This window comes from Anastrepha obliqua, chromosome 4 (assembly GCF_027943255.1).
Source record: "Anastrepha obliqua isolate idAnaObli1 chromosome 4, idAnaObli1_1.0, whole genome shotgun sequence".
NCBI classification, from domain to species: domain Eukaryota; kingdom Metazoa; phylum Arthropoda; class Insecta; order Diptera; family Tephritidae; genus Anastrepha; species Anastrepha obliqua.
Genome location: NC_072895.1, coordinates 29,456,287 through 29,476,048, shown reverse-complemented (window position 1 = coordinate 29,476,048; position 19,762 = coordinate 29,456,287). Strand labels below are relative to the sequence as shown.

The following is a 19,762-nucleotide window of genomic DNA, read 5'->3' as shown; positions in this document are numbered from 1 at the left end:
GTTCCTCATTTTGGGCAATAACAAATCAAGGGTAAGAAATTCAACTCAGAAATTACTTCACCACAAGTTAACAGTAGGAAATTAATTAATATGGCTGCCGGAGAGAAATGAAAGGGAGAGAGCTTATTTCTATTCTGAGCCATTCGTTCTTGAGCCTACGCTATAAATTTACGTTCTCTGAGTTGTAAGTCACAGGGTGTTAACAAAGAAAAAATTCGGTACATTTTACACTTTTTTTTTTTATAAAGGCGCAAATGCAAGCCAGGCCGCTCAATACACTCACAGCGAAGATGGATTGTCGTCTTTGCCTACAAGGATGCAAAAAGCTTCGTCGAAGAACTCATTTCTATTGTATTTTGTACGAGTATGCAAGAATCCAGTATGTCAACTGCACTCTAAAATCTCTTGTATATGTTTTGTTTGCCTTCCACCGAATCCCTAAATAAATATCATTTCATATTTTACCAAAAAATTTCATTGTAATCAAATTTTTTTGTTCCACCTTCTGCGAAATGAGTAAAAATAAAGAACAACATAAAAAATCTTGTTTTTCACAAACCAAAATATTTTTAGTGATTAATTTAGCTTCTGTAAGTAGCTTAACGCATGCCAAACCCCATGAAAAACGTGAGAAATTAAAAATATATACCTTCAATACTTAAAAATGAATTATTGATGTGGCGCATGGGTGGCCCAATCCATACAATCCATAATCCATACAAATGCATGTAACCCGGATGTTTTCCCAACCGAAGGTTTTAAAAAAGGTTTGTCCAACGGAGGGTTAAACTTTTTCCCCCTTTTTTTAAATTTATTTAAATCGCAAACAATTTAATATTTCGAGAATTTAGTGTCAAAATTTCCAGTCAATTTGATCACAATTTGCAAAGTTATGACTATTTGAGTGTCCGTTGCTCCAAGCCGGGTTTCTATATCGGCTCGGCATTAAAGCTGGTCGCTGAAATTTGTTATCAAACTAGACCAGTGGTTTTCAAATAGTACACAATTCTTCTTGATTTTTTTAATAATTATTAATCTTACAACAACAAATGAGCCGATTTTTTTGAACGGGTTTTTTGGCTTCCAAGTGCTACGAAACATTGAAAAAATCGAAAAAGTCCTTCCAGTAAATGAATAAATTTAAGCCAGCTCTTCTCAGAATTCTAATTAACTCTTCGCACTACTACAATAACAACTGGATGGCTTATAGGAGATGCCCGCTTATGAGAAAAGTGTACAAAAAGTATGTTATGGGCGGGTTGTCCGCTCAGAGGAACAAATTTTAATAAATTCTTTAGGATTTGTGGTATGTACTAAAAAAGGTGTCCGGTTATTGGAGGAGTTCGCTTAAGAGAGGTGGCTGTTAATATACCTACTGTAATTGATTTTTACAAATTGGATTGTGGGACCATTTGTTTTTTTTTTTGGTGGGTGAGGTTAGGTTCAAAATTCCTTCGCACCCACAGCGACCGTCGTCTACTGCGTCGTGTGGTGTGGCCACTAAAACGATCCCTCCTCTGCTTCTGGGGAGACACTCTTCCCGGAACTGCTTTCTATATTACTTCGGGAGCGAGGATCAAATTTGCATCTAATTCTACTGAAATAGCTCTGCCGTTCTAAAAATAACCTAAATGGGCAACTAGGTAAGTTCCGTCAATCGGCAATATCGCAGCTACTACGTCATATAAGAGGGCATCTTTCGTTCCCACAACAGTCAAGTCTACATTGAATTTGGATATTTATCCCACACAACCTGTTTTCCCAGTAGCATTTCCTTGAAATTTATCGAGGATGTTCTGTGCCGTTACAACAGCAAAAATGATACTTGAAACCATACTTCAAACTTATCGAGACCTGTGCAATATATTCTTCTTCTTGATTTGCGCGCTAACGCAATTTTGGCCGAGTTTAGCAAAGCGCGCCAGTCGTTTCTTTTTCCTGCTAACCGGCGCCAATTGGACACACCAAGTGAAGCCAAGTCCTTCTCCATCTGATCCTTCCAACACAGAGGAGACCTTCCTCTTCCTCTGCTACCACCAGTTGGTATCGCATCGAATACTTTCACAGCCGGAGCGTTTGTATCCATTTGGACGACATGACGTGTAAAGGTCCAAACATCTTCCAAAGAATCTTTCACTTAAACACTTCAAGGGACGCCTTGTCTTCGTTCAAGCTTCTGCGCCATAAGTTATTTATATATTATCAGTTATATATTACACCCAGTTATTTATAAGTGCTGTACAGAAGGATTCCCATATAAAATTATGCCCATTCTGGTTCTATTCCAGTGATGTCTAAAGCCTATCCTCGCACGCTTTTTTGGAAAACTCGTAGTTATTCATTTTCCAAAATGATTGCTCACCTCTGTTCGGTTACCTCCCTGCTCAGAAGTTATTTTATATAAGCAGGTATAGGGATAGGTTTGCCTATTTTTGTCCTAAAGTTCTAACTATTGACAAAACTGCCGCCGTTCTTGCTTCTATTGTCTTACTTTAGGATTACAAGAGGACGGCAGATGTTTTCTATCTCGCACAGGTAGTAAACTTCATGGGTTTTTAAACTCATATTCCTCTATCGGCTAAGCGAACTATCAAATTTCTGTTGACGAAGGAATTGTGGCAAACGAAATGCTTAGATTATCAATAAGGCTTTGCGAAACAACGGTAGAGCAAGCAAGGCGTGGTTGCTTGCTTGATATTTTGTCCGAAGAAAGGTGTCGTTCGATCACTCACTGGCAAGACCGGTGGAACAGATTACCTAATGGTAGATGGATGCATGAATTATTACCCAATGTTATGACTTGGTTAGGAAGGAACCATAGCGGAATAAACTACCACCTAACTCACGTTCCCACGACAGTCGGCTCTACGTAACCGGAACGACCCTGATTTATATCCGGCCAAGGACTGTCACTTCAGCAGTATATGCACGGGGAATGTTTATGCTGCTACAACAAAAACAACAACCACCTAACTCAATCCCTTTCAAAGCGCGGGGCATTTAGGAAATATCTCCATAAATTTGACCATGCCAGTTCCCCAGACTGTCCAATTAGCAAGGAGAGTGAAGAAGACGTTGATCAATACCTTCCTAGGTGGAACACAGAGCCTCAAGAAACAAGTTAATATTCGATTGATTTAAAGCTAAGAATTTGATTTGTTCCCAAGTGCGACCTGCTTGTAGAGCTTCTACTTCCACTAGTCGACTCCACGTCTTAAATGACCTCTCGCATCTCCGACTGCTACACCCGCAAAGCAGTCTAGCCAGTCTAGGGCTGCTTTTCTGATATCTCCATGTGGTTTTCGCACTGTGTGACCAAACCATTTCAACTTTCGCCGTCCGATTTCAAGATGGACGGGTATCTGCTTTGTTCATTAATATAAAAAGTTGTATTTGTCAGATTGCTTGCCTTCGTGTGTAGATTGAAGCTACAGACCCGACTGAAAGCTCCTCCCCGAACTGCTATAGGAAGAAGGAATCACCCTTCTAAGCGTTTGCTCAAAGCCGAACCCCACCTGTAGATATTTCACAAGGCACTTCCGTGAGCTCACTTGCGAGGAGCTTAAAATACGTAAACGATTTTTTTGTTATAGACAAACCCTAATCGGTAATCACTTAAGGAATATTCATCTTAGCTACTTTGAACCATGGCTTCCTTTTTCACGAACGCCAGTTCTACATTACTTGAACGAGCTGGATTCATATCCTCTCGAGAATTGCCCCTCCAGCTGTATTTCCCAAATATATACATATGTAACAATGCCATGTATATAGTTCTTAGTTGGCAACACTTAAAAAGCAGTGATGGATACTTTGCCTAAAGTGCATAAAACTGCATTTGGAAACAGTTCTATTTAGAGTACCAACCAATTTCCATGTGAGAGCCTATACTTTTGAAGCAGTGCAGCATTATAAGTACCTAGGAGTTATGTTCGCATGTAGCGGTGATTCAACTTCCGCCGTCAGGGATCGCATCAACGCCGCCAACAAAGCGTATTACGCCCACCTTAACTTCTTCAAGCCCCGACTTTTGTCTAAAGCTACAAAGTTCACTATGTACAAGACTCTTATTCGATCAATCCTAACATATGGTTGTGAGGTAGGGACTCTTAAGGTTGATGATTGTGCTCAGATTGCTCGCATGGAAAGAAAAATTTTAAGAAAGATCTTTAGCTCAATAAGAATGGATGATGGTACCTATAGAATCCGATTGAACTCTGAACTGAACGATCTAACTCAGAACGAGACAGTTGTGCGTTTTGTTAAAGCGCAGCGCATAAGATGGCTAGGTCATGTGATCCGTATGCCTGTTGACTGTACCGTGAAGAAAGCCTTGACAGGAAAGCTAATGGGCGTGAAGGCCAAAGGCAGACCGAGGAACCGTTGGATAGACGCAGTGGAACACGATCTTAAGAAGCTGGGAATACGTAACTACGAAGCAACAGCTCAAGATAGACCGCTTTGGAGGAGCATTTTGAAGGAAGCTTTGACGCACCCCGCGTTGTAACGCTATGAAAGAAGAAGTAGAGTACCAACCTCGTAATCACTACAAGACTCCAAGCAAAAACTTTAAAACGAGCTGTTAATCTGACACGTTCAAAGCCACCTGTACGACTGTAAAATCGATATTGAGCCGTACACATTTTTTCCTGTGACCTCCAAGAGGAGCCGTAATGTTCCTAGCGCCTCAGGCTTACCGAGTCAGAAAATTCCTTGGGCCTGTAGAATACTGCACGTGCTATGAGTTGAGATCAACCGATCTGTTTGTATAGGGTTATTCAATAGGTGCGCTTCAACTTTTTTCCGATAGGGAGGGCGAACGACGCAATATTTTTTATTTTTCGCTTGTCATTTGTAAACTTCATTAGTATACATTTCATCATGGAACGCTACACACTTGAGCAACGATTGCAAATATGAAATAATCGTTCTGTTGCTGCTACTTTAAGAGCATTACGGCCAATTTACGGTCCATTTAACAAGCCGTCCCGTTTTGGGGTTATGTGAAGTCATTGGTCTACAGTAACAAGCCGGCGACGATTTGTGAGCTCAGAGCCAATATTGAACGCGAAATTGCTGGAATTTCGGCCGATTTATGCAAAAGAGTGGTCGAAAATTGGGTTCAACGATTGGACTTCGTAAAACGTTCACGCGGTGGTCATGCAAAAGAAATCGAATTTCATACTTAAATGTATATGTTCAAACCCGATAATAAAAAAAAATTAGTTAAAAAGAGGTTGTCTGTAAAGTCGGTTTACTGACGATAGTTTAACGTGATAACGTCATAAGAAAATACTGATTGAATGGTTGCATTTTTCAAAAGAAAATTTTAATTTTATTTGTTTGATAGATATTTTGTATGGATATAGAGAATGAGTTAACATTAACATAACATTATATACTTTAACATAACATAACATAACATAACATAACATAACATAACATAACATAACATAACATAACATAACATAACATAACATAACATAACATAACATAACATAACATAACATAACATAACATAACATAACATAACATAACATAACATAACATAACGTAACATAACATAACATAACATAACATTACATTACATAAGATAACATAACATAACATTACATAACATAACGTAACATAACATAACATAACAAATTACAAACACATTCTAGGGTCCACGTTTTGGTCTCTATCTCGGCACGGAGCGGCATGAAAAATACTCTGGACTAAAGCATTCACCAACAGCTTCCATTTGATACCCATATTGTACATACACATCCGAAGGTTACCCGGGTCCATGTTTTGACCTATATCTCGAGCCCTATTTCCAAAATAAAATATAATCCATGTTACTCGTGGATGATGTAGCTTTCGAATGGTGAGAGAATTTTTAAAATCGGTCCAGTAGTTTTTGAGCCTATTCATTACAAACAAACAAAGTTTTCCTCTTTATAATATTAGTATAGACAACATATCTTATAAGGTATATGGTAAATATTACCATACATTTTTTCCTTCATATATTATATAATAAAAAAATTAATAATAATATTGTAACATTAAAACAACAGGTATTATTAACAAACTTGATTTTATTTTAAATTCTTCAAGTAAATCAAATTAATAATAATCAATAAGAAGGCATATGCAAGTACAAATACGTGAATTTATATATGTACATATGCGCATATACATACATATATACGCTCACTTAAGTAGGAGAGAGCAAGATGTCGAACGTTGCCGTTCGTTTGCTTTGTCGTTCGTTCCGCGCTTTCGCTTGCAGTTCATTCAATGCAATGAGCAAGGTAACACTAATGAGCAAGGTAACGACATATGAGCAAGGTAACGACACATTTTTTCGTGCGTGCAGCCTGTTAAATCGAATTATAAGACGTTATCACGTCAAAAAGACAAACCGTTTGTGTTTTATTCAAAAAAGTTCAAAAGTTGAAGCGCTCTTACTGAAAAACCCTATATAAACAGTTATGGTTTCTACTAGAATCATTTTGCGAAATTATTTTGAATTCTACACTGCATTATGGATTTGGTGGTTAAATCCCTCATGCGATTTAAAAAAAAACTTTTTTATTTTGTTCGTGCCAAAAGCTAAGCACCTGTTTTTCAGTGCTAATTTTGATATATCACAGTTAAACTACCTTTAAATGCCTAATTCTGCAGGCTTAAACTCAGTTTAATAAATTCACCACATTTAAACTTCTTCTTCTTCCTCTTCTTAATTGGAGCGATAAAATTTTACGCCGAGTTTAACAAAGCGCAGTATTCGTTACTTTCTCGTGCTAACTGGCGCCGATTGAATACATCAAGCGAAGCCAAGTCATTCTCCATCGGATCTCTCCTGCCCAGAGCAGGCCTACCCCTTCCTCTGCTACCACCAGCTGGTAACGCAGCGAGTACTTCCACAGCCGAAGTGTTTGTGTCCATTCGTTCGACATGACCAGCCAAAGAAGTTAAACGAGCGCTTAAAATTTTAAAATAATTATGGCCTCTATTATGAGTTAGATTCGATCTTCGATATTCGTTGGTTGTCGAAGATCGAAAATCGAATGTCAATTTGGTATTATGAGCGGTGCAGCCCTGTCGAAATTTTCGTTGAATACCGAATTTAGAGTCGAATGCAATTTTGCTTTCGATTGTGTAGCGTATTGTGGGTAAACTTGTTAAAATGTAAGTTGTTTGCGATTATTTATGGTTTTATAGTAACCAAATAATAAATATATACTAATTTTGTTAATTTTATGCAGGTCGAAAGTCGTGAGTACCAAACAGCAATTAGAAATTCTAGTTTCATTAATGGAAGAGAATCCACAATTCGCAAAAGGGATTTGCACCAAAGTTCAAGCAGCAAAAAAATGGGATGAATTTACAACGGAGCTGAATTGCTTGGGACCACCAGTTAGAACGGCAGCGAAATGGATTAAGGTTAATAATGGTTTTGTTTTTTTGTGATGTTTATAGATACATTTTTATTTTCCCTTGGCAGGTATGGGCTGAAATACGTAGAGGAACTGAAATATATATTTTTTTCGAATGACGAATAATTGAATAAAGAAAATTTATAACAAAAATAAAACAGAAACTGTGGCGTAAAGGTTTCTATTTAATACTTTTTAGATTTTTCTATATTATTCTAAGAATTTCATTTCTTATGCTGTATTTGCTATAAAAATGTGCTTTTCTTTGTTGCAGATCAGCCTCTGTAATACTAAATTGTATCCATCTTTGGCAAATATAATTTTCCAGGACATCTATTATTTCCGATAGCACAACAGACACAGTGGGTTGAGCAAGTCCTAGCATACCTTCATTACCAATACTCAATTGGTACGATCCCTGAGCATAAAATCGCAGAACTGTGGCTAGCTTTAAAATATTTGGAATGGATTTGGCTCGGGGGCACTGCTGCAACTGGTTTTCTATACTGGACAGTAGGTTCATAAACGCCTCTTTAGATGAGCTAAAGTTCTTTAAAAATCTGTAAGGAAATTTCTATAATATTAAGTACGTCAACACATTTTGAAAATTCTAAACGTACTCAGTGGAAGCCATTTCTAGGGGGTTGGATGCGCCCCTCAACTGTTTTCTACTTATAGCTAGTTCCGCTAATCTTTTATCGTCCGATGAATCGTGGAATCATAACTCCGTTGTACTCATTTTTACAAAAAATACTTTTTTTAACTTTAAAAATGTTATTAGCAAAGATTTTCAACACTATCGGTTTTTCTTTTATTTTGATTTGCTGTATCAGCTGAGAAAAATTATCTATTGTAAATGCGTCGAGCGATCGAAATTCACATAGTCCTATTCTTCAACGAATGAGCACCATAATACCAAATAAAAATTCGTTCGATCAGCACTTTCGACTACAGTCGAAGATCGAATGTTGCTCATAATAAGGGCCTATGCCTGAATTCTAAATTGCAGCTACGCAGAAGGGTTAATAATAAAAGTTGCCACCTGTATTTGCTAATAAGTGCTGTCGGACTTAAGCCTAATAAAAGTGCGAAATCCAGGCTAAGTGAAAATAAGCAAAAAATGTTTTTAACAAAGCAAAAAACTTTCAAGTTATTTTAAATATTTATATGCATATAGAGATGGTGCGCCATCGTTTTCTGTCTAATTATTAAACACCGCTTATATCAACTCCGGGCACCCTGAAAATCATTGCTGAATCAGCATCAAATTTTTTGTTATCAAAATGCGCAAAGCTTTCTACTCGCTTTTGGTGGTCATTTAATGAGATTTTCAACTACTTTTCGGCTTCACATTATGTCTGCGAAAATGTCTGGAAATCTTATAAAGGTGTTCGTCTATGGCACGTTGAAGCGCGGCGAGCCAAATCACCACTGGCTCACACGCACTGAAAATGGGCACTCGCGTTTTGTGTGCGAGGCGCGCACTGTGCAAAAATTTCCACTGGTGATAGGCACACGCTACAACATTCCATTTTTGTTGAACAAACCTGGAACGGGTCGTAATGTATGCGGTGAGGTTTACGAGGTGGACGACACAATGTTTGCAAATCTCGATGTGCTGGAGGATTGCCCCAATTATTACGAACGCGAAGTACAGCAAGTAACAACTGAAGATAATGAGTAAGAATGCTGGGAATAGTAAATAGAAAATTAAGAAAAAAATTGAATTTTATGCATTGCAGATCAATGGACTGTTGGCTGTATTTAATCAAGCAATTTCCGGAGCAGCTGCTCTCCAAACGCCATCTGGACTCATATCATAATAGCGCAGCGCAACCGTATTGCGAAAGGTCAGCAAGATTGCCTGAAGTGAAGGCCAAAGAAGATATGGCCTATTGAGCGCTGCATGTGGAATGAAGTGGCCATTAGTTAACTGGCGTAATTTATGATTCTTTTATAGCAAGAATATGTATGAATTGCTTTAAACAGGCGTAGACGTTAAGCACTACTTTGCCTGTATTTTCTTGCATATCAACTAAAATTAGGAATTACTATCTATGTACATACATACATACGCATCTACTATATCCGCCTTACTAACAGTAATTTCATTTACGTCTAACAATACTGTTTTGTATTTGCAGTTATCTGGAAAGCTCCAGGGACGACATGTATGTGGGGGAGGAGTTAAGTACGGTCAAAAAATGTACTAAACCAACGAATAGTGTTTAGAATTGTAATAAGAATATCACCTACTGTACAATAAATCGCATATTAAATAAAAAAAAAATACCAGTCTAACGGTTAGACGCGATAGAAGTGAAACCTTCCGTAAAACAAACTGAGAGAGAATGAGACGAAAGCAGCATTAGGTGCGGGATAATTATAGGTTCATTATAATATTGCTATAAAGTTCATATTTTATTTTCTTCATTTTATTATTATTCATCCTCAATGTTTTCAATTTCAACAAATGATACGAGTGGCTTATGATAGCTAAAATATGATACAAATGCTTTGGTTTCGATGTTGTCAACATATCTTTGAAATACCGCGTCAATGGTTGTTTTTGATCGTGTTGTCGATTCAGTGCGATTGTTACACATTTTTAAATTGAATGTTGTATTGAGAACGTCAATTAAAGGAACCGCTGTGTCCAATGCAAAATTTACGTTAAAATCGCCACTTAAAATCATTGGAACTTTATTGCAATCTTTTCTAAGTATCCGCGATACTTCTGGTGTATACTTTATTAAATTTTCGTGAATGAATTCCGTGATGCTATTTATTGATTTTTTTTTCTGTCGATATTCACGACACTTTTCTGCATTATTTTTCGACATAATTGTGGTAAATATCTAAAAATGAAAATATTTACGAGCGTCCCCAGCAAAACCTGCGTGACCGAAACTCTAACACAATTACATTTTTTTGAATGTTACAAACACATATGCACGCAGGTTTTGCTGGGGCGTGACCGAAACTCTAACACAATTACACATATGCACTCGTATTTGTTTGAAAATCGACTTTTTTTTTGGTTCTCCGTCACCTTTGGAAAATGTGTAAACAGTAAACAAACTTTATTCAAATATTTTCCCTCATTTTTGCATCAGTAAAATTAAACAAACGCCATAGCCGAATGGGTTGGTGCGTGACTACTATTCAGAATTCACAGAGTGAACGTCAGTTCGAATCTCGGTGAAAACACCAAAATTAAGGAAAACTATTTTTATAATAGCGCTCAGCAGGCAATGGCAAAACACCGAGTGTATTTCTGCCATGAAAAAAAGCTCCTCATAAACATATCATAAAATAAAATAAAATAACTGTATAAAAAAAAATTTTTTTCTTGTGATTCGAACCAAGGATTTTGGATCGGAAGCTCACATTGCTAGTCGCTCGGCTACCGCGCCATGCTTTCGGCGCTGGCCTAAAAGTTATTTAGTTCGTCGCTACGTTTATATCAACATATAATATAACGCTTCGTAGCCAAGAGTGTCGCTTTTTTCGTTTCACTTTTTCTCAAATCACTCCCAACGATTCTAAAGAAGTTTTCACTTCAAAAACTAGCTAACTTTCCACATGTACATAGACGGAATAACTCAGAGAGCTTTTAAGACACTCGGATTTATAACTAGGAGTAGTAAGGACTTCAAGAACCTCTACTTCCTGATTTGTCTTTTCAAAACTCTAGTTCTTCCAATACTGGAGTATGGAGCCATAATCTGGTCTCCATCCACTGAAGCAGGCATTACTAGAATTGAAAGAGTGCAGCGTAAGCTCTGCAAGACCTTAGCCTTCCGGCATTCATCATCAACCATTTCAGCCACAGAAGATAACTACATTCGGTACAACATCAAAAGTCTGCGGCCTCGCCGTGGCATAACTGATCTGGCGTTCTTCTATAAAGTGGTAGCTCCTTCGAGCTTGCCCCGTCTGGTCTCACTCTTAGGAATAGTCGTCTACTGAAAACAGTCGCTACCTGCGAAAACTACGTCTATCACGGCCCGTGCAATGGAATAGCCATCAGCGTCAACTCACTTCATGGTGTTCTCGATTTCTATGGTGGAAATAAACGACACTTTTCTGCGAAATGCCAAAAATATCATCCTTTAGTAATACCCTGATTTTTCTCAAGAATCTTCTGTCCCATAATCTTTATCATTGCATTTCTTACCAGCCCTCTATAAATTCTGATTCTGTACGCTCTTTTATATTTGTATGTATATATTGCCGATTGGCGTTTGTTTAATAAAATAAAATAAAAAAAAACATCTTGTTTTTGTTCTAGCAGTTGACTTCATTATATATTTTATTTTCTGTTCTCATTTAATCATAAAATGAATTTCATGTTTTTCGGAAGCTAATCTCTGTCCCTACCACTATTTGAATATAATTTCTATTGTGAAGCGGCAGTTCCCGAACAATTATGAAAAGTGGCGGCCGCGTTAGGTACCACAATTCTGCACACCAGTTAGCAAAGTATAAAAAGTGCGAAAATAAAATGTTCTGAAGGAGATTACAAAAAAAAATTAAAAAAAAAAAAAAAAACAAATCGGTATAGATACGAAGCGTACAACACATACAATACAGACTTCCTCTTTTTTTTTTAAGAAAAGAAAAAGGAAAAAAGAATCCAAATAGAGTGAGTTGCGGCCTTCCGCTTTCTAGCTATCGTCCTCGTCCAGCGACTGGAAACGATTGGCCATGGAAACAGGCGCCGCAGTTGGCTCATGAATGCGCTGCACTCGACCACCATGCCGAACCTCCTCAAAAGCTGGCTCGTTTTTCTTTTTTCGTTGCTCTTCGGGCCGGGCGGCACTCAGCGAAGGGAAGTACTCTGCATTCGTTATATCAGGCGCTGCACGATTGCGCGGCTTCAAACGCGGACCCGGCGCAGCTCCCGCTTGCTAAACAAACAAAAACATAAATAGTAATTATTTGTAAACAAAAGCATATTTTCACAACAATTGCCGCGTACGTGGCAAACATTTGCACTAACAATGCCACATTTGCGCTTAATACTTACAGCTGCTCGTAGGGCAGGTGAAATGTAAAGTTTTGAAGTGGGTTTCTCCATTTCCATCGGGATTTGAGTTACTTCCTCGGCTGGTATAACCTTTTTCCACGGTCCACCGCCGCTACGTTTCGAGGTATTTGTTTCGACATTTATATTGCCATCACTATCCACTTCATCTTCTTCACCCTCAGCTGGACTTTCTTCCTCTTCATCGTCAATGGTTAGTTGTCCAATTTTAAGACCAGTGTAATCTTTACGCTGCTCCTGCTCGAAATCATCCCATTCTTCTTCGGCTGGCTATAAAGAAGTACACAAAAACAACAATGTGTTAATAATACACATAATGAATAAAAATTATTTGCATTCGTCACTAACCTCTTCCACTACCTGCTTCGGTTTCACTTCCTCAATGTCAGTTGGTGCAATGGTCGGTGCAGGGTTGGCTGGTTCCAACTTTTTTGGCTTGGTTATAGCTGCTTCGCGTTCCAAATTCTTGACCAGCTCCTCTGCTGTTAGAAACTTTGGCTTGGCCTTGGATTTTTTTTTGTCCTTTTTGGCAAAGAAATCGTCTAAATCGCCCATTGTGTTGTTATTGTGTACTGGCAAACGCAAATGCAGTCGCTACGGCCGTCAACTATGCAAAAATTAACGAAATTTAAATTGATGTTCACTCGAGTAGAAGTTTCGCAAAACAGCATGCGTAAAATGATTACTTACCACTTGCGACCTTACAAAAGAAGGAATTTACTTTGAAGTTGACAGCTAACAAAATTAACGAGACAATTTGAAAACGAGTTAGTGAAAGTGACGAGTAGCGAGTAGGCAGAAGTGACAACTTTCATCAGGGTTGTAGCACAGGGCACCACGGAGTTTGCGCGTTAGTGTGAGGTTAGAGTATACAATATCTCGTGCGACTTTTTATGTCAAATGAAAAATAAAAATATTTAATAGGTTATAAAAGTAAGGTAATAATTTCATAAAATCTATTTAATATTGCTTGAAAATATATGTATGTATTGGTTTAATTTTGTTAATGCTCTCAAAAAAATTAATAATTTCCGTCAGCGGTGGCGGTGTTTATTGTTATAGTGTTGTTGGTGTCTACACTAACTCCTTGAACAGAATTGTAGTTGACAGCGGGTTGACGGATGCCAGTTGTAAAAGTTATTACGCGTTTAATATCAGGGCACATTCATTAACAAGTTCCCGCCGGCGCTGTTATTCATGGTCTTCGCCCACAGACGGCAATGTGTAAGTCTTTTCGCTCTATCGGAAGCGATTGCAGGTCATAAAACGAAATTTTTTCATAAGGGTAGTCGTTTATGGCATCTCATCTCATAGGTACCGTTTAATAAAGTACCATTGGTGGTACGCGCTGCCTAAAGACGCAATCTTGTGCGGGCTACCGCTGGTACACGCCGCCTCATGAAGCAATCTTGTGCGAGCCACCGGTGACACGCTCCGCCCCATGAAGCAGACTTGTGCGAGCCACCGGTGGTACGCGCCGGCGTGAACGTGTTAAATGTGGTAGCACTAGAACAACAAAAATGGTTTGTACGTTTGATAGTGAAAGCAAAGTATTTGTAAAGTAGACTACACAAATGAGCTCGCCTTGTTTCATTCCTGGCTGGTAGCCACATGAACACGGCGAAAGAAATACACAAATCAGCTGATTTACTGATACTACCTTTAATAGATTCGCCTTGTTTAATAGCATGAAATTCAAGGAAGATAGAATACCAGGTTGCGCCTTCCAAAGTCGCTATGTCGTAAGAGCCCATGAAGAAACAAAGAAGAGGAGGGGAATTATTGGTCTGCGAAGAGGATGAATAAGCGAAAGCAATAGAAACAAGCAAATACAAGAAGTTATATGACCTCATATATAATGTCCAGCCACGACTTGTTCCACATAAAACCGCAAAAAGTGCATTTGGGGCTTTATATTCATTTTTGATTAAACAATTTAGCATGCGGCACTTCGTTTTCATTAGTTTAATTAGTTTAAATCTCACAAATCACAAAAAATTAAGAAGCCATTCGCCGAACTTTCACGAGCATGTAATTTCTCTTCCTTTTGTGTGTTTTGTATTGGAAAGGGACGTGACATCAGCCTTGTGAAAATTGTGTAAAACATAGTATCTGTTTTGGGAAGATGCCACCCACACAACTCAATTCCCCTTGCATGAAATCGCACAGAATTGCGGCGGGGACGGATTTCTTGCCGTCGGTTATTTTTAATGCGACAAAATAATTAGATTCATTTCAAGAATAATAGAGAAGAAGATTGCCCCTTCCAAATTCGCCGTGTCGTAAGAGTCCATCAGTAAACAAACAAAAAAAAGAGGTTGTCTGTGAAGTTGGTTTACTGACGATAGTTTAACGAGATAACGTCATAAGAAAATACTGATTGAATGGTTGCATTTTTCAAAAGAAAATTTTAATTTTATTTGTTTGATAGATATTTTGTATGGATATAGAGAATGAGTTAACATTAACATAACATAATATAACATAACATAACATATCATAACATAACATAACATAACATAACATAACATAACATAACATAACATAACATAACATAACATAACAAAACATAACATAACATAACATAACATAACATAACATAACATAACATAACATAACATAACATAACATAACATAACATAACATAACATAACATAACATAACATAACATAACATAACATAACATAACATAACATAACATAACATAACATAACATAACATAACATAACATAACATAACATAACATAACATAACACAACATAACACAACACAACATAACATAACATAACACAACACAACATAACATAACATAACATAACATAACATAACATAACATAACATAACATAACATAACATAACATAACATAACATAACATAACATAACATAACATAACATAACATAACATAACATAACATAACATAACATAACATAACATAACATAACATAACATAACATAACATAACATAACATAACATAACATAACATAACATAACATAACATAACATAACATAACATAACATAACATAACATAACATTACATTACATAACATAACATAACATAACATAACATAACATAACATAACATAACATAACATAACATAACATAACATAACATAACATAACATAACATAACATAACATAACATAACATAACATAACATAACATAACATAACATAACATAACATAACATAACATAACATTACATAACATAACATAACATAACATAACATAACATAACATAACATAACATAACATAACATAACATAACATAACATAACATATCATAACATAACATAACATGCTGTTCAAGCAAGGTAACGTCGCATGAGCAAGATAACGACGCATTTTTTGGTGCAGCCGGCTCCATAGAATTATAAGACGTTATCACGTCAAAGAATGCAACCCTGAGACACATCCGAAGTAGCCATGAAAGGGGAAAACTCGCCAAACAAACCTCGTGTTGTGGAAGTGTTTTTTTTTTTTTTTTTTTTGTTTTTTGTTAATAAATAACAAAAACTTCTTCTAATAATGCCTATCATCTTTATCGGCCTGTCCGTCCTTTTGATCGTTTCTCTATGCAAAGCATAACTTGAGCAAATATTAAGACATAGAGATGAAACTCGAAAAAATTCGTCTGTTCCTTTACACTTCGTCCTAAAACCTGTGGAATCGTCAAGCAATTATATTATTCTCTTACGAGAATAACGGGAGAGCAGCTACGAACCACGGGACCACAAAAAGCGCTTTTTCCAGCAAAAAGTCAGTAGATTTCTTTACAACATATAGGCTGACCAGATGGAGGTACTTTTTCCAGTAGAGTTTTTTTTTGACAGATCACGAGTGACTACTGTCAAACTAAATATATAATTTTTTTCAGTATTCATTGCCATTTCATCATGGAAAGACTTATGTCTCAACATCGTTTACAAATCGTGCAATTAATTGTATTACGAAAATCAACGCTCTGTGGAAATTGTTCATGGCGCAGTCAGGTCAAGGTTTCAGGATTTTTGCTGTAATGGCTACGTCAATAAGCAAAATTTCCGCATTAGGGCTGAAGAGCAACCTGAAACCATTCAAAAACAGCCATTATATCCATTGAAAACCACCGTTTGGGGCGGACTATGGGCTGAAGGAATCGTCGGTCCATATTTCTTCAAAGACGCGACTGGCGCCAATGCAACACGGAATAGCGAACGCTATCGCGCCATAATAAACAAGTTTTTGATGCAGGAAACGCGGAAATTGAAGCTCGTGATCTCCACAACATTTGGTTCGAATAAGACGTAGCTACTTGCCATACAGCCTGTGAAACAATGGATTTAATGCGCCGTCGTTTTGGTGCGCAATTTCTCTCTCGTCTCAGAGCAGTGGATTGCCTACTAAGATCGTATGATATCACAGCTTGGAACTTTTCTTTGTTGAGTTTAAATGCTTTGTGGATACACCAGCTTCGATTGAGGCATTGGTAGCCAACGCTACTAAAGTTATTCACGAGACACCGACCGAAGTTCTCCAGCGGGTCATTCAAAATTGGAGTTTACGGATGTCCGAATTACGGCGCAGTTGCGGCCAACAGTTGGATTTATTTTAAAAAAAATAATATCATGAATGGTTCTACACAAGAACAATAACGATTTCCAAATCAATTTGAATTTTCTTGGTTTATTTCTTTATTGTGTTTCCATTTAAAATCCGATACGTCTAAATTGATCACCCTTTATAATCTATGGATAGTATAGATGTTACGGTGAAATGTATATGCGAGTAAGTACACCTAAGTTATGAGAATCATTTTTTGTAGTATTTCACGCCACTGACAGCGTTTCAGCATCTCAATACCGGTTTTTGCAAGCAGTAACAATATTCGGTAATAAAATTCAAAACGAATAGAATATCCGCAAAAAGCAGAATATATATTATATAACGGTTAATGTAAATTTGGAATAATAAATGTTTACAAAATAATTTATAACAGCAATTTAGGTACTCAAGTGAATATAAATAAGGACATTTTGTTACCAACCGCGGAGATTTTTACTGTTAACGGCAAACGGCCAGCAATTTTTACTGCAAGTTTTTAAAAATTTTACAATTTCCGGGAATTTCCGCTACTGCACGCTCATATGTACCTTGAAGGCTCTTAGTACAACTTAGTTAAACAAAGTTTGTCTGCGGCCATCTGTAGTTGAGGTTAAAGGTCATCTTCTATCGCGGAACAAACTTAAAATGTGCGCCAACTCCAATACATTAGAAATCGCAGTTATTTTTTAAATACCATTATATCTTTTGATGTAGAACTCCTATACCCATATACGAGGGTAGCTAGATTAGATTATATTTGTGGGAGGTTGGACAAGTCCAAGCACTCAGTCAGGAAGACCATTGTACTACACCCGCATAGATTATAGTGGAAGGTATACATGGAGAGACAGGATAGGTACAGTATGGATGATAGACTGAAAAATTTGTTTGAGGTCACCCTTCCGCGAATCTTTTGAATTTACTGATGAATCTTAAGAGATCCGAAAGAGGAAGGGCATGAACTTTATCCATACTCAATACATCGCACCCCAATAGCCTAAGTCAGATTCTAGAGAACACCGGGCTTCTACAGAGAAAATGCTCTGCAGTGTCTTCATTCTACCGGCTGGATAGGCATATTGTCTCGTCAATGATTCCCATGGCAGCCATATGCTGATCACGGGCGTTGTGGCCTGTGATTACACCCACCAGTACTCCCAGGTTCTTCCTACTAAGTTTTAGAAGAAAAGTCGCTAGTTTCCTGTTTGGTTCTTTCACAAAGCACTAGGCTACTCTGCAGGAGCTCAACTTAGGCCAACGTCGTCTATGGGAAGACCTCATGAGGCCGTCAATCCCTAGTTGGATTGATGCAGAATTGACACCTATAAAGAGTTCAGGTCCTAGTGGTATGCTTGGAGAGTCTTCATTAACCAGTTTATCAAACAACTCGTTCCCCGTAAGACCACATTGTCCCAAACAAAACAGACAAACTTTGTTGCTATTTGCAACACTGTTCAGTTTTGTCTTACATTCAGCGACTAATTTCGAAGAGCAGCGTGTGTTAGCAAGGGCTTTCAGTGCAGCTTGACTGTTACTACAAATTCAATACTACTACCCCATAATTTCTTCCCAATTATCCAGTATGCTACATTCAAGACGGCAAATACTTCCGTTAAGAACACCGTAGCCATCTGTCCTGCAGCCTAGAGTACTTAGTGCCTTCGTCTAAGTACCATCCAGATGCGCTACCATCACTGGTTTTGACTCCGTAGGTGTTGAAAGTGTGCTGAAGTCCCGTTAATAGGTTCTCTGGACTAAACCATTGCTCTAACTGGGATTAAAAAAACATACTTCCTACGAGGGGTGCCTTTTATATTTCGGGGTTTGGCAACCCTGGTGTTGCAATCTGGCAACTGATAGCTGTATCGCAAAGTTTGGCATTTTTTGGCTTTTACGTACTCAGAACATTTTGAAATGCCAGCGCTATTAGTGCTGTTTGCAGTAACTTAAAAGATTCATCTCGGTCCAAAAATGGAATTAAATCGTGAACATTTTCGTGCGATTATTTTTTACAACTTTCGACGTGGATTAACTCAGCAACATTGCATGGATGAACTTAATTCATTTTTTGGCGATGAAGCTCCATCAAGGACCAGTGTTTATCGATGGTATGGTGAATTCAATCGTGGTCGTAGTCCAAAATCAGTTGTTGTTCCGAAAACCATTGATGCTGTGCGCGAACTGATATTGCAAGATCGTCATGTGACCTATCGTGAGATTGAGACAATCTTAGGCATTAGTGGGACCAGCATATATTCAATATTGCATAAACATTTGACTGTCAAAAAAATTTGTTCGTGTTGGATCCCACACAATTTGTCAATCGCTCACAAAAAGGCTCGTGTCGATTGGTCGAAGGAAATGCTCAAAAAATACGATCGCGGAGCTTCGAAACACGTCTATGACATCGTGACAGATGATGAATCATTTATTTACGCGTGTGAGCCCGAAAGTAAACAGCAGTCGACTGTATGGGTGTTTCAAGATGAGCCAAATCCAACAAAAGTTGTTCGCGCACGAAGCACTCCCAAGCAAATGGTCGCCTGTTTTTTCGGAAAAACTGGACATGTCGCAACCGTACCACTAGAACAACGCAGAACAGTAAATTTTGAGTGGTACACAATCATTTGTTTGCCAGTATCTTCCAAGAAATTAGGAAAACCCAATCGCCAAAGACGGGTCACTCTTCACCTGGACAAT

General features: G+C 37.7%; 2 protein-coding genes across 5 annotated transcripts; one reads left to right on the top strand and one right to left on the bottom strand.

The window, feature by feature from the left end:
• Positions 1-8,454: 8,454 nt before the first annotated feature.
• On the top strand, positions 8,455-9,708 carry LOC129244570 (putative gamma-glutamylcyclotransferase CG2811). Of its 4 annotated transcripts, XM_054882272.1 has the most exons (4): positions 8,455-8,530; positions 8,605-9,107; positions 9,170-9,277; positions 9,572-9,708. In XM_054882272.1, exons 2-4 carry the CDS (start codon positions 8,749-8,751, stop codon positions 9,657-9,659), a joined length of 555 nt encoding a protein of 184 aa, XP_054738247.1. In that variant the 5' UTR covers positions 8,455-8,530; positions 8,605-8,748; the 3' UTR covers positions 9,660-9,708. The 4 variants fall into 4 exon arrangements, 3 of the variants coding, with proteins under 3 accessions (XP_054738247.1, XP_054738246.1, XP_054738248.1); XM_054882271.1 differs by having other exon boundaries at positions 8,492-9,107; XR_008582371.1 differs by having other exon boundaries at positions 8,494-9,107; positions 9,170-9,396; positions 9,572-9,642.
• Positions 9,709-11,706: 1,998 nt separating this feature from the next.
• Positions 11,707-13,251, bottom strand: LOC129245850 (protein CDV3 homolog). The gene is made up of 4 exons (XM_054884272.1): positions 13,168-13,251; positions 12,826-13,084; positions 12,460-12,747; positions 11,707-12,340 (listed from the first exon to the last, which is right to left on the bottom strand). The coding sequence occupies exons 2-4, from the start codon at positions 13,030-13,032 to the stop codon at positions 12,098-12,100; spliced, it is 738 nt and encodes a 245-aa protein (XP_054740247.1). The 5' UTR covers positions 13,033-13,084; positions 13,168-13,251; the 3' UTR covers positions 11,707-12,097.
• Positions 13,252-19,762: the final 6,511 nt, after the last annotated feature.

What these genes read in the sequence shown, in the direction of transcription:
- LOC129244570 (XM_054882272.1), top strand. Translation starts at nt 8,749, where the DNA reads ATGAGATTTTCAACTACTTTTCGGCTTCACATTATGTCTGCGAAAATG. An exon ending in GTAACAACTGAAGATAATGA is followed by an intron (nt 9,108 to 9,169) that starts GTAAGAATGCTG and finishes TATGCATTGCAG; the next exon opens with ATCAATGGACTGTTGGCTGT. An exon ending in GCGCAACCGTATTGCGAAAG is followed by an intron (nt 9,278 to 9,571) that starts GTCAGCAAGATT and finishes TTGTATTTGCAG; the next exon opens with TTATCTGGAAAGCTCCAGGG.
- LOC129245850 (XM_054884272.1), bottom strand. Translation starts at nt 13,032, where the DNA reads ATGGGCGATTTAGACGATTTCTTTGCCAAAAAGGACAAAAAAAAATCC. An exon ending in CGAAGCAGGTAGTGGAAGAG is followed by an intron (nt 12,748 to 12,825) that starts GTTAGTGACGAA and finishes ACTTCTTTATAG; the next exon opens with CCAGCCGAAGAAGAATGGGA. An exon ending in CACCTGCCCTACGAGCAGCT is followed by an intron (nt 12,341 to 12,459) that starts GTAAGTATTAAG and finishes TTGTTTGTTTAG; the next exon opens with CAAGCGGGAGCTGCGCCGGG.